At 53.5% G+C, this 12,565-nt stretch overlaps 8 protein-coding genes across 9 annotated transcripts; 3 read left to right on the forward strand and 5 right to left on the reverse strand.

Moving 5' to 3' along the window:
• Positions 1–1,411: 1,411 nt before the first annotated feature.
• On the reverse strand, positions 1,412–1,573 carry PPTG_22890 (hypothetical protein; the record flags this gene model as incomplete). The annotated part of the gene is made up of 1 exon (XM_008907119.1): positions 1,412–1,573. One exon carries the CDS (start codon positions 1,571–1,573, stop codon positions 1,412–1,414), a length of 162 nt encoding a protein of 53 aa, XP_008905367.1.
• Positions 1,574–2,723: 1,150 nt separating this feature from the next.
• PPTG_11901 (citrate (Si)-synthase, eukaryotic) lies at positions 2,724–4,497 on the forward strand. The gene is made up of 2 exons (XM_008907120.1): positions 2,724–2,803; positions 2,945–4,497. Exon 2 carries the CDS (start codon positions 2,947–2,949, stop codon positions 4,339–4,341), a length of 1,395 nt encoding a protein of 464 aa, XP_008905368.1. The 5' UTR covers positions 2,724–2,803; positions 2,945–2,946; the 3' UTR covers positions 4,342–4,497.
• A 370-nt stretch (positions 4,498–4,867) lies between these two features.
• On the forward strand, positions 4,868–6,719 carry PPTG_11902 (hypothetical protein). The gene has a single exon (XM_008907121.1). It carries the CDS (start codon positions 4,904–4,906, stop codon positions 6,134–6,136), a length of 1,233 nt encoding a protein of 410 aa, XP_008905369.1. The 5' UTR covers positions 4,868–4,903; the 3' UTR covers positions 6,137–6,719.
• Positions 6,165–7,889, reverse strand: PPTG_11903 (RuvB-like 2). The gene is made up of 2 exons (XM_008907122.1): positions 7,734–7,889; positions 6,165–7,648 (listed from the first exon to the last, which is right to left on the reverse strand). The coding sequence occupies exons 1-2, from the start codon at positions 7,734–7,736 to the stop codon at positions 6,260–6,262; spliced, it is 1,392 nt and encodes a 463-aa protein (XP_008905370.1). The 5' UTR covers positions 7,737–7,889; the 3' UTR covers positions 6,165–6,259.
• On the reverse strand, positions 7,826–8,653 carry PPTG_22891 (hypothetical protein; the record flags this gene model as incomplete). Its single annotated transcript, XM_008907123.1, has 1 exon — positions 7,826–8,653. One exon carries the CDS (start codon positions 8,651–8,653, stop codon positions 7,919–7,921), a length of 735 nt encoding a protein of 244 aa, XP_008905371.1. The 3' UTR covers positions 7,826–7,918.
• A 33-nt stretch (positions 8,654–8,686) lies between these two features.
• Positions 8,687–10,688, reverse strand: PPTG_22892 (hypothetical protein; the record flags this gene model as incomplete). The annotated part of the gene is made up of 7 exons (XM_008907124.1): positions 8,687–8,943; positions 9,012–9,437; positions 9,499–9,630; positions 9,693–9,763; positions 9,830–9,921; positions 9,989–10,070; positions 10,160–10,688. The coding sequence occupies 7 exons, from the start codon at positions 10,686–10,688 to the stop codon at positions 8,704–8,706; spliced, it is 1,572 nt and encodes a 523-aa protein (XP_008905372.1). The 3' UTR covers positions 8,687–8,703.
• Positions 10,689–10,768: 80 nt separating this feature from the next.
• PPTG_11905 lies at positions 10,769–11,882 on the forward strand. 2 transcript variants are annotated; one of them, XM_008907126.1, is made up of 3 exons: positions 10,769–10,854; positions 10,969–11,087; positions 11,209–11,882. In XM_008907126.1, exons 2-3 carry the CDS (start codon positions 11,000–11,002, stop codon positions 11,634–11,636), a joined length of 516 nt encoding a protein of 171 aa, XP_008905374.1. In that variant the 5' UTR covers positions 10,769–10,854; positions 10,969–10,999; the 3' UTR covers positions 11,637–11,882. The 2 variants fall into 2 exon arrangements, with proteins under 2 accessions (XP_008905374.1, XP_008905373.1); XM_008907125.1 differs by having other exon boundaries at positions 10,769–11,087.
• Positions 11,883–12,184: 302 nt separating this feature from the next.
• PPTG_11906 (V-type proton ATPase proteolipid subunit) lies at positions 12,185–12,562 on the reverse strand (the record flags this gene model as incomplete). The annotated part of the gene is made up of 1 exon (XM_008907127.1): positions 12,185–12,562. One exon carries the CDS (start codon positions 12,560–12,562, stop codon positions 12,185–12,187), a length of 378 nt encoding a protein of 125 aa, XP_008905375.1.
• Between the last annotated feature and the right edge of the window lie 3 nt (positions 12,563–12,565).

The raw sequence follows: 12,565 nt of genomic DNA on the forward strand, positions 1-12,565 counted from the left end.
CCAGTAACAAGTTGCTGTGGGGGAAACGGACGGCAAAAAGCGACGGATAGGATCAGTTGCGGGAGAGAGTGACGGCAACCAAAGCCTTGGTTGCAGAGCCTGCGTAGCTTGAGCGTCGCGGCAAGTTCATTGTGACTGTCACTGGGGCTTTACCCGTCACTTCACTTGCAGGGGGCTACGATCCTCGACACTTCATTACGGGATGTAAATTTACGGCGAGGCAGAGAATCTATGCCTCGCAACTTGCAATTGGCTCAAATTGTCTCCAAGTTGAAGCGATGTGCGAAAACGGATTTGACGAATGGGTACAACCAAACCAAATTGCAGTCAGCAAAAAATTACACTTGCTAGGTTGCTTTTTTCAAGGCGATTAAGGCCATCGCAGTAGTTCCTCGCTGTGCCCCAATCGATGGATTCGCGCCCGAGACAAATCTGCAGGTGGATACTAGGACTTACCGCGAAGAGAATAGCCGCCTCTGCCAGATGAGCACTTAACCATCTCACAAAGATTCCAGTGCATTGAGAATCGACCGCGGCGAGTCAATTCCACCATCAAAACTGCCAATAGCGCATTGCTTTTTATAAGCTTTTAGTCAAGCGCATTAGTGTGAAAACGACACCTACTCGAATGTTCAGAGATCATCGCTGAAACCGTATGTGTCGTTCTAAGCGCTGCGCCATACTTGCTTGATAGCCAAACCTTGCTCCAAATTGGACGAGAGCTCCGCAACAATTCAATGGGAGCTCAGAACCCATTTCGCACGTGTCATCGACTAGTGGAATCGCGACTTCGTCAGTGTTCCAACGACCATCAGCAGCAGCCATCTCGAGACTATAAAACTGCACTTGTTCAGCCCCAAAATGCATGCACGCGTATGAGCTCCAGGAAGAAAGCTACTGGAAAAGATAGGGGCCACCATTCGACACCTGCATTACTGAAGCGCAAGGCGGCGACGTGACATTTACGCAGTGGTTGCAAGCGCGTCCAGGCGCACAGTCGTCAACCATACGCATTGCGCTGCACAAAACCGATCTGTTTGATCGACGGATATCGAGAAAAGCTTCACCTTGCTGCTTCAATATCAACAGTTCCGGCCATTCATAGTTTAGCACTACGGCACCGACAGCGAGACACTTGCTGGGACATCAGCGTTTGGGCGCCAACAAACAATTCTGCACATTGCAAGCTTCACAACAGTCCGTCACACAAGCTCACCAAACTTCTTCAAACAGCGTAGCGGACCGTCAGAAGCGAAATGCGTATTGGTACCAGCAGTGACGGCGGACCACGACAAAATCAGAAATCGGGCCCCCTCTCAGATGCCACGCAACATGCTCTGAGCAACTACTCGGCACGACGTTGAAGGATCTGCCAACCCCAGTTCGCGCAGTGAGCAAAGGGGTACCAGAGTCACCGCCACCGCTTGTCAGCGCCCTTCGACACAACTCCGAAGCCGAAATCTCCAGCATCAGTGCCATGGATTACTTCCAGAATGCTGTACTTGAGCGCCTCATACCTTCCCAGTGCTGCCGTGGTCGCGAAAACACCTCCAGGTCGATTGGAAACGCTCATATTCTCCACTGAGAATCTCCAGCACGGCTGTCGTTGCCAGAAGTTGCTCTGGGAGGATCAATCCGGAAATGGCATCGCTCGCCTGGCATCAGCGCCACTGGCAGCGTCATCGTGACTGGGATTCTCTGCTGACGTCCATCAAGGCGATTTGGCCAGTGCCCTCGAGCCAGTTGCAGCGGAGCATGGATGATGCATGTTCAACTCGGCGGATCTGAAGCGGACGGCTGGCTGGCTATGTGCGGCTTCCTCGACTCGAAGTTTAACATCTGGAACTCGGGCATACTGAAATCCATACATTTGCCGCTTTAACAGGCCAACTTCAAGGTGCAAGCGATATGCGAGGTCGCGTCAACTATTTTGCTGCTTGGTGCACACTGCAGACGAACGCGCGACATTCGGAAGGGCAGGCTGGCTACGTTGTTAAAACTTGCGGCTGCCTCCGCGGCCGATTCTGAAGCAAATCTCGGGCTCTCCAGTCCGGCGTGGCAGGGCAACGTTTGCGGCGCCCAAGCAGCCCTGCTGCTGATGGCACAGCAACGGAGGCAACGGGGGGTCTCAACAATTTGACTCGCCTGCCGTTGTGGGCCGATTGACGCGTGGCAGGTGGTCTGAAGTGTGACGCTTATCTTCATGGCCGACGTTGCGCTTCCAGATCTGCCTGCTTCCAGTCATCGGCGAAAACGCAGCTCGCGGCTTGCATGCCAAGTGTTGAGCGTGCTTTCGCGAGGGATTGCTCTGCAGAGGTCTTCTGCGACTCGCAGACCGCGACGGTAGTCCAGAACACCCCAGCCGCTGCCTCGGCTTGATACTGTGAGCGAAAACTCCGGCCCAGCTTGCGTATCAATTTATCACCATTTTGCCTGCAACACCCATCACCTCCTCAGGCAAAAACCGCAAGATCGGCCGGTCCACGTACGCAGGCATCCAATCAACGCGCCAGTAGCAAAAGATGCGATCTTTTACGCACGCACTCAACCTCTAATAAACAATAGTATGCTTCATTCCCGAACCAGATCATGTATACAGTTGAGGCAATCTCTGTTATCAAAATCCTTCTAACTGTAATACCCTCCTCAAACCAACTTTGTTGAATCATCAAACCGACAGCGGACCCCAAATGGTCGCTCACGGCGCAGCCACAGACGAAAGCCCTTTGCCATTTCTCAATCCCCCAGGCGCAAGACACACCTCCGTCGATCGCATTCCTCGCGAAGCTTCCAAAACCTCCAGGTGCGCCCTGTCCCCATGCTCCTCGCTGACTTGAAGCTTATCCATATGGGCGTCATGGATCCTGTCAGCCTTACCCTAGAGGATACTTTGTATGTTGCAGTCCGTCTAACCTTTCGTATCTTGCCATTCTCGTTCTTGCAGACATGAGCGCTATTATCAAGTCCCTCCGCCAGACTACACGCTCGACCGCCGCCCCTGCTGCGGCTCGCGCCCTCTCCACCTCCTCGAACTCGCTGCTGGACGAGCTCAAGGAGCAGATTCCCGTGCGTCAGGAGGCTCTGAAGAAGCTCAAGGCTGAGCACGGCCACAAGTCGCTTGGCGAGGTCACTGTGGAACAGACTCTGGGCGGTGCCCGTGGAATCAAGTCGCTCCTGTGGGAGACTTCGCTGTTGGACGCTGAGGAGGGCATCCGTTTCCGCGGTCACACCATCCCGGACCTCCAGAAGTGCCTGCCGGCCAAGCAGGAGGGCGGCGAGCCCCTACCGGAAGGTCTACTATGGCTACTAATGACCGGTGAGGTCCCCACGGCCGCCCAGGCTGCCAGCGTCACTGCTGAGCTGCACTCGCGCGCCAAGGTGCCCGAGCACGTGCTCAAGATCATCCGCGACCTCAAGCACGCTCACCCCATGACGCAGCTATCGGCTGCTGTGACTGCCATGAACACTGAGAGTATCTTCGCTAAGAAGTACGCCGAGGGTATCCACAAGTCGACCTACTGGCAGTACACGTACGAGGACAGCATGAACCTCATCGCCCGCCTGCCCGAGGTGGCCGCCCTTATTTATCGCAACACGTACTTCGGCGAGTCTAACAACGCCTACGATTCGAGCCTGGACTACTCGGCCAACTTCAACCGCATGCTGGGCTTCGACAACGCCGAGTTCGACGAGCTCATGCGTCTGTACCTGGTGATCCACAGCGACCACGAGGGTGGCAACGCTAGCGCTCACACTACGCACCTGGTGGGCTCGACCCTGTCGGACCCGTACCTCTCCCTGGCTGGTGGCCTCAACGCGCTGGCTGGCCCGCTGCACGGTCTTGCTAACCAGGAGGTGCTGGGTTGGATCCTCGACCTGCAGGCCGAGTTCCACGCCAAGGGCCTGGAGGTGAACAAGGAGACTATCACTCAGTTCGCGTGGGACACGCTGAACGCCGGCAAGGTCATCCCGGGCTACGGCCACGCTGTGCTGCGCAAGACCGACCCGCGTTACACGTGCCAACGCGAGTTCGGTCTCAAGTACATGCCCAACGACGAGCTGTTCCGCATCGTGGACACGATCTACCAGGTGATGCCCGGTGTGCTGACCGAGCACGGCAAGACCAAGAACCCGTACCCGAACGTGGACTCTCACAGCGGTGTGCTGCTGCAGTACTACGGTCTGACGCAGAAGAACTACTACACGGTGCTCTTCGGTGTCTCGCGTGCTATTGGTGTGCTCTCGCAGCTCTTCTGGGACCGCGCACTGGGCCTGCCGCTGGAGCGTCCCAAGTCTATTACCAGCGAGTGGATCAACAACCACTTCGCCAACAAGAAGTAAGCTACTAGCGACAGAGGAAGGCGGGGCCTTACGTGTATGCGTGTGGCTGCTGCGGATGAAAAACACACCAGTAGGAAAGCCTCGGCTGGTAGATAGGCTAGGCGACAAGAGGATTTCTTTATTTGAAAATGCAGCAAGCATGAATTTAGTGCAACCTTGGTGTTCATGCGACGTGCATGAGTGCACTTAATTGTTGGTGCAGCGCAGTGCCATGGAAGCTTGACCATGATGCTTGACGTGCTTGACATCACCATGCTTGCTCATGAGCTTCCTGTTTTTCCAGGCTGACGTCACCCTTATCTTGAAAAAAAGCTTCAGATCATTCGAGGGTCCTTTTTTGACCAATCCATCCGCGTTTAACATTTTCCAGTTTCCGGCGATCTGGAACAAACTTCAAGGTTGGCCGCGCTATGCAAATCAGTGCCGTTGACAACGAAAGTACAGGCTTGGCACGATTCTACACAGTCTATACGCAATAATGTGTACAGCACGTATCCGGTACATCGTACCACTCAGTTTCCGAGATCGGAAATTGAAACGCTGTAATTTTGGCGGGAACACCATGGACCGCTGCCTGGAAGAGATCTCGTCAACCGTGCTGGACGCGGGCGAGCCCATCTCGTACCGCACGCTCAGTATCCGATCGCAGGTACCCACCGCCGTCAGTGCCGAGGCGCTCTCCAGCTTCTCGGCGGACAACGACAGCGTCAAGGCGCTGCAAGTGCTGATCAAGCGTGCAACCATCGACAAGGACAGCGACAACTCAGAAACTGCTATCGCTAAGCGCGACCCGAGGGCTCGTGTGCTATCACTAACTGTGAGCAGCCAGGGCAAAGCCGACGATGTATTTTGCCAGCAGATCTACGCCCTCTATGGTGATGCAGCAAACGACACAGACCAAGCAGCCATTGCCACCGTCTGTTGGGCGCAAGAGCGCCAGGCGCGCAACGACGTACTGCGGAGTGTAGCTAAGCACGCTCCACTATCTGCAGCTGCCAAGGCTCTGTACGCAAGCGGCGTCAAGTGCGCGGAGGCTACAGCACGCCAAGACTTTGGTGACGACCAGGGCGAGGAGACCATCTCGGCCTTCGACGCCATCAACGCGTCGGCCAAGAAGAAACCGTCGTCCGGTTCATTCTTCAAGAATAGTGGCAAGGCCGGCTTCTCCAAGGCCAGCAACTCGAGAAATGGAGGAGCTAAGACAACGAGTAAGCCCGAGGCCAAGAAGCTGGATATGAGCAACGTGCTGACAGTCGACAGTGACGACGAAGAGGACGACGAGACGGACGCTCCTGTGTTTGTCAAAAAGACCACAAGTAATAAAAGGATCATCAGCGATGACGAGGATGAAGAGGACGAAGCTCCAGCACCAAAGAAGGCGAGTACGCCGGCAGCTAAGAGTCGTAACGTGAAGAGGAAGCTGAATGCATCACCTGCTAAGAGTAAGAAGACACAGCAGGCTGAGGAACCGGAGGAGACTCATAAGAAAGAACGCGTGGAGTCGGAGGATGAAGACGAAATCGTGGAGGAACCCGTTATCGCAACCAAGAGGCGAGTACTCGTTTCCAAAACTCGCATCAACGAGCAAGGCTACATGGTCACGGAGAAGACGTACAAGGAGGTGGAGTTGACACCGGATGAGATTGAAAAAGAGCAGAAGGCTGCCAAGAAGAAGCTGGAGGAGAAGAAGAAGAAAGCTGCTGCCGAAAAGGCCGCCAAGGCCAAGAAGGAGGCCAAAAAGCACAGTGGTCCGCCTAAACAGCGCGACCTGCGCTCCTTCTTCTCGGTCAAATAAAGAGCGCAGTAATAACGTGTAGACGCAATGCCAATAGCTGCAATAGTAAGTGGGATTTCATTGTTATAGGTCACACAAGGCACTGGCAGCAGGACAAGCGCTAAGACTGCCATTCCTCATCTACTACTCCATATCCTCGTCTTCCTCTTCGTCATCCATCTCGTGGAACATGAACTCGCGCTGGTATTCCATGAGGAACTGCGTGGAGCGCTTGACGTCGGCAAACAGCGAGTAGACTCGCTTGATATCGGGCACATCCACCTCTGTACCCTTGCGCTTGGAGCATACGAGCGACGCTGTGATGATCATATGAATGGCATATCGCAGCGACGTCTCCACAGCGATACGCGTGAGCAGATCCTTCGCTTCTTCAGTCATCTCCACATCTTCCTCTTCGCAGCGAATGGTCAGAATCTTACGCATCTCGGACTCGCTGTAGGGCTTCGTAGGGATGATCATCAGTCGGTCCAACAGGTCGATGGGAATACCGTGAGGACTCTTGTAGTTGGTGCCGCGAATGCGGGTAATGCCACGGTTCGTTGCGATGATAAGCACGGGAGCCATGTCGCTCTCTAGCGCACGATTAAGCCATGAAAAACACTCGATATCCAGCATGTGGACCTCATCGATAAACAACACGCCAGGCACAATAGTGGCCTTGCCTTCCTCACGCCACTCTGCGACCTTGGTGTCGATCTGTTCGCGCACTTCGTCCTTGATTTCTCCAGTGTCACCAGCAAACAGAGCGAGGAAACCCTGAGAACGCGAGTTGATCACGTCGATCTCGTGGAGAGACACCACGTGCACCACTTCCTTGCGCTTCTGTAGTTCACCCTCGGGACACTGCACGAAACGAGTCTGAGCTCCCATTGCGTCATAGTCGCGGGAGCGCGTGAACGATCGTCCGAGCTTCGAGATCTTGCCGGATTCTTTGTTGATAGTAATCACATCACCAGCCTCGACCTTCTCCTTGGTCAGCGAGTCGATCATCTTGGCTCCAAGATCGTAAACCGTCTCCATCTCCGTCGTACGGAGCGTCAATCGGCCCACTTTATCGCCCACACCACCCGTGGGAGTGTCCACCTGGATCTCCACGACTTCGCCCTCGATAATTTCGGTTTCTTCCATTATCCTCACGCCAATAGAGCGACGGAAAGCCTGCGTCAAGGCCTCTGTCTTGCTCATCTCGAGTGAGAACACCTCGCTACCGGCGATGGTCGTGAACGGCGTGTCTTCTCCTAATGCCTGTGCAATACCCATCGCAATGGCCGTCTTACCTGTGCCAGGTTTACCGGCCAATAAGATGGCGCGACCAGCGATGTTGCCTTCCTCGATCATCTTGGCCACGATACCCGCAGCTTTACGGGCCTCCGTCTGGCCTACCATACCCTGTGAGGACGCACGTGGCTCGAGACTGTCATCCAGTCCAAGACCGCGAATGTGCGAGTGCGCACCGATGCGCTCGATGCGCGTGATGTCCTTCACTTCCGCTTGTGTCTTGACTGTGCCTGACTGAAAAGAGTTTAGTGCGTTTTTGAAGGTTAAAACGGGTTCTAGGAGACGAATAAGGCACGAAAAAGGAGCTGACGACGTGTACCATGCTGGAGAAGGTGCTTGCTGGAGTGAGGAGACGCTAGAAGATCGATATCGAGCGACTTCCGCTAGCGACGCTTTGACTGCCTGCTACGCAGTGGCCGATGTATCTTTCGACCGATCCAGAGCCAAGCGATAAAAATTCCCACATAAGTACGATTCCGCACGAAAGGTCAAAATGTAGCCATGTTACGGAGTCACTTGAGTCCTGCGCTTCTTGCGCTTCTTGCTTTTCTTCTTGTCGCCTTGTTGGGACTCCAGGAAGTTATTGAACGCGTTTGTATCTGGATCTTGACGCAATTTCATGTTCTTTAGCAGAAACTTGACGCGGGCGACGGCAACTTGACGGGTTTCGTCCAAATGCTGCAACAACTTGTCGAGTTCTTGAAGCTCCACAAGATCTTGACGACTCGCTCCACTGTGTCGTTGCTGCTCTTTCAGTAGAACGATGAGTGGTTGCATGAGCTCGAGTCCACTGGAGTACCGCATAGCTGCAAGAGCTGTGTTCTTGGCCAAGTCGTATTTATCGTAGGTGAGCCCCCAGGAGCCATCGACGACTGCTGCATCGGCTTCAACTTGAGTCAAGAGTTGCAGCGTGTGGTGCATTCCAAGCACATACGTGGCTGCTTCTCTTGCATGTTGGATAGATTTGCCACGTTGAAGCCAATAGCTGAGCGCAAACAAGGCACCTTGATAGCAAGCGTCGTTCGCGATGGTAGCCGATGCAAATTCCCAGCTTCCTGGAGGGTATAATGAAGGTGCAAAGTGAACTGATGGCGGCGATGTTGCTTTCCACTCGGTGTAGAGTGCTTCAAACTCTGCAGCGGTTGATGGCGGCGCGTTCACTTTCCAAACCAAACCGCGCGGTGAGAGCGTAAAGCCCAGATATTGGCCGTTTGGAGCGATATCTTCGTCATTCTGCATCACGAATCACAGAGCGAGAAAGGATTAAAGTTTGACAGTTAGAGGTGACTTTATGCACATACCACAGCATGGAGGTCGAGGAATAGATGATCACTGTCTATTGCTATGTTTGCAGCAAGGAAATCGTGCAAAAGCCTCGCGTATCCTGGCGAAGTTTTGACCGTCGAAACTCCACGCTGTATTGGCGGGAAGACGATAGTTGGATACAGTGCATGTTGGCGTGGAAACCACGGAAATGGCATGAGCTGAAGGCTTAGTAAAGTCACGTCTGGCCGCATTCCTTCGCAAGCCTGTCACCAGCACACGGGCCAGATAGATTTAGCGTCAAATAAGCACCAAATCGTCCCATCAGGCATACCTTCAGGTAGCGTAGCGAGTTCCAGTTGATGTCTGTGTACGAGAGCAGTACACCATTGCGAGGGATAACGTCAAAGATGGCTTCTCCATGTCTTCGAATCAAGTCTCCGGGTAAGTCATGACCAACGAGACGATTTCGCTGGTATTGAGCTGCTACCAACGTCAAGCAGATTGAATAGCGAATAGCTCTAATCCAGTTGCCGTCTGCAGCGACCATCGCTGCAACACCATGCGTGGCTACTGTAAGCCCAAGACCTAGCCAGATAGCAAGGATTGTGTTCGGCTGCATATTGAATCGGCTGGAAACTGCGCGCGGCATCGGTGAATCGAGAGGAAGATTCGCCAAAGAGTGAAACACCAGCAAGTAGCACGCCAAGGCGGACATTTGTGCATACCCAACACGGTGATACCAGGATGAAGAGCGTTTCTGCTGAGAAAGGTACTCACAGTTAATGCGATAGTGCTTTGATTTGGCTGTTTAAACATACCTGAGCAAGTTTACTTTGAGTTGTGTATGAAACCATGAGCGTTTTCGCTCCTAGGCACATCAAGATGAGTCCAATCCAGTGAAAATCCTCAGCGCAGTCCATAGCGTATATCTTTAAGCGCACCAAAAGCCCCTGTTGCAGCGGAATACAGCGTTAGACGGCTCGATTCCTTTTATATTATTGCAGGAGAATACCTCTGAATCGCCTTGCAAAGGCGAAAGTCTAAACGTTCCGTACTCCTTCCGTCGTGCATGATCAAATAAGCCTGCAATATCGCAAGCAGCGAGTAAGTAACAATGTTGCTTGGATTACACTCGTGATGAGCTCAAACCAGCAAATGTTGATGTGTCTCCCCACGACCCTGGCGTTGGTTCTTGGGCGGCTAGGAACGTTTGTAGATATATTGACAAGCCCGATATAAACCTACCTTGCACAACGACAATTGTCAAAGATTTAACGCGAACTTACGCACAATATTACATGAACTCACGCTAATGCCAGCGCCAAAAGCTCCACCAGACGAAAGCGATGCGTCAACAGTACCCACAAGATGAACGGTCCTTCGAAGAGAACTGAACGGTACCAGGACAACAAACAGCATTTAATGCTGTTATTATTGCACAATTGCAACGGTGAAAGCAACCTGTATCTAGCTTCTTACCGATCGTGTGTTGGTTCGTGAGTCCAAGTCCGCACACGAACGCCCCCAAGCACGCACATTTCATCGTCGGTTGTATGAAGTGCCTCACGACCAATAAATGTAGTATTCCGACTAGCAAGTTGTTAAGTGCAAACACCTCGAAACCGCGAGCGTACTCCCACGTGAGCTTGGACAGCGCGAAGCAGAGTCCGGCCGCCACCGCCTCCACCGATGCCTTCTTACTTGTCATCAAGTAGACAGTATGCGCCACACACGCCACTGCACCTGCTGCAATGAAGGTGTTCATTGTGTTTGCCAATAGAACGAAGTGTATCGAGTTGTCTCCATCGCTGCAACACTTTTGGGCAGCCCAGCGCACGGCTCGTAACAGCGAGAGCAGCAGAGGGTACCCGGGCGGATGCGCCACGCCTCCAATACATGCTTCGGCCAGCAACTCGCCACTGTCTCCACCCGGAAGACGATCCAGCGGCCATGTAGTTGTGTAGATCAGTAGTGACAGCAGCAGCGTCCACAGCCACGGTAACGGCATCCTTGTGATAGTTTGCGACTTGACATGCATCTCCTGAAGATACTTTTTTTGGAGCGACATTGGTGCAACATTCGTCGAATCTCATCTCAGCAAATGTTGCGCGAGTAAGAGATCCAAAGGCCGCCGGTTCAAGTTCATTTTGCGAGAAGCTCCACAGAAAAAGCAGGTGCGGTAATCTTAGCTAGTGTGGAGACTTTGTGCGCTGTGTAGGAGAGGAAGGACGCACTAACAGATGGCGCTCTCATATCTGTGGATGTGCGCACTAAAATCTTGGCTCTAGACTCTCTGCAGCAGTAAAGATCTCGTGAAGAATGCTGGCCCAGCTCGTAGCAGACGTGTGCCCGTCGTCGGCCTCTTTCTTCGGCTTCATGGGTGTCGCCTCCGCTCTCGTCTTCGCCAGTACGTTATTCATTCATAGCAGCCCAGACTACACCGTAACGCCTGAACTGCAGAAGCCGACAGAGCTATATTGAGTGCCGTTCCTTGCTGACTTGTTGATGTTGTCAATACAACTGCGCAGATCTGGGTGCAGCGTACGGCACGGCCAAGTCAGGCGTGGGCATTGCGTCCATGGGTGTAATGCGGCCCGAGCTGGCCATGCGTAACATCATTCCCGTGGTTATGGCCGGTGTGCTGGGTATCTACGGTCTGATTGTGGCGGTGATTATTCAGGGCTCGATCGACCCTCCGAACGGCAACGCGCCGAAGTACGGCTCGTACACGGGCTTCGCACACCTGGCTGCTGGTTTGTGCTGTGGTCTGAGCGGTCTGGCGGCCGGTATGGCTATCGGAGTGGTAGGTGACGCCGGCGTACGCGCCGTTGGCCAGCAGGAGAAGCTTTTCGTGAACATGATCCTGATTCTGATTTTCGCGGAAGCTCTGGGTCTGTACGGCTTGATCGTGGCGCTGATTCTTTCACAGAAGAAGAGCGACTGCCCGTCGGAGTAAGCACGGCCAGGCTGGTGGATGTTGCAGTCGTCTGAGTGCTTTTAGTCAGACGTCGAGCTTACAAGGTTGAAGAGCGGTTGGCTTCTCCGAACTATTTGGTGGAGATGTGAACCGCGACGCGATGCAGCTAGTCTTTTGCAAGAGCTAAAGTTTTTACAACTTGCCTAAGCGACAGCTGCTAATAAATCTTCGCAATTGATATCAGTGTGGACGTTGCTGATGCTTCTGTGTAGTTTTGCTTTGAGGATAGTGTTAGTGGATGTTAAGACAGTGGTGATGCACGCAGCGCCTCTGCGCCAGCCGTATCAAACTGAACGCGATCAAAACTACTGTAGTCGCAGTAGTAAAAAGGTATCAAAGTGCTGTAGTATTAGCGTTATCACTTGCAGCAACGCCGAAGAAGAAGTGGCATGAACGAGGTTGACTCCACGTTGCATTTCACTTCCAAAGCCATTGGCGAAGCCAACGCTATGTCCTCCAAAAGCTACGAATACGGATGTAGCACAACCTGAAAGTAGAGCCTGTGTCCGCCTTCCTCGAATGATAGCTTACTCCGACGGGCAGTCGCTCTTCTTCTGTGAAAGAATCAGCGCCACGATCAAGCCGTACAGACCCAGAGCTTCCGCGAAAATCAGAATCAGGATCATGTTCACGAAAAGCTTCTCCTGCTGGCCAACGGCGCGTACGCCGGCGTCACCTACCACTCCGATAGCCATACCGGCCGCCAGACCGCTCAGACCACAGCACAAACCAGCAGCCAGGTGTGCGAAGCCCGTGTACGAGCCGTACTTCGGCGCGTTGCCGTTCGGAGGGTCGATCGAGCCCTGAATAATCACCGCCACAATCAGACCGTAGATACCCAGCACACCGGCCATAACCACGGGAATGATGTTACGCATGGCCAGCTCGGGCCGCATTACACCCATGGA

The sequence above is a fragment of the Phytophthora parasitica genome (assembly GCF_000247585.1).
Source record: "Phytophthora parasitica INRA-310 unplaced genomic scaffold supercont2.25, whole genome shotgun sequence".
Lineage (NCBI taxonomy): Eukaryota > Oomycota > Peronosporomycetes > Peronosporales > Peronosporaceae > Phytophthora > Phytophthora nicotianae.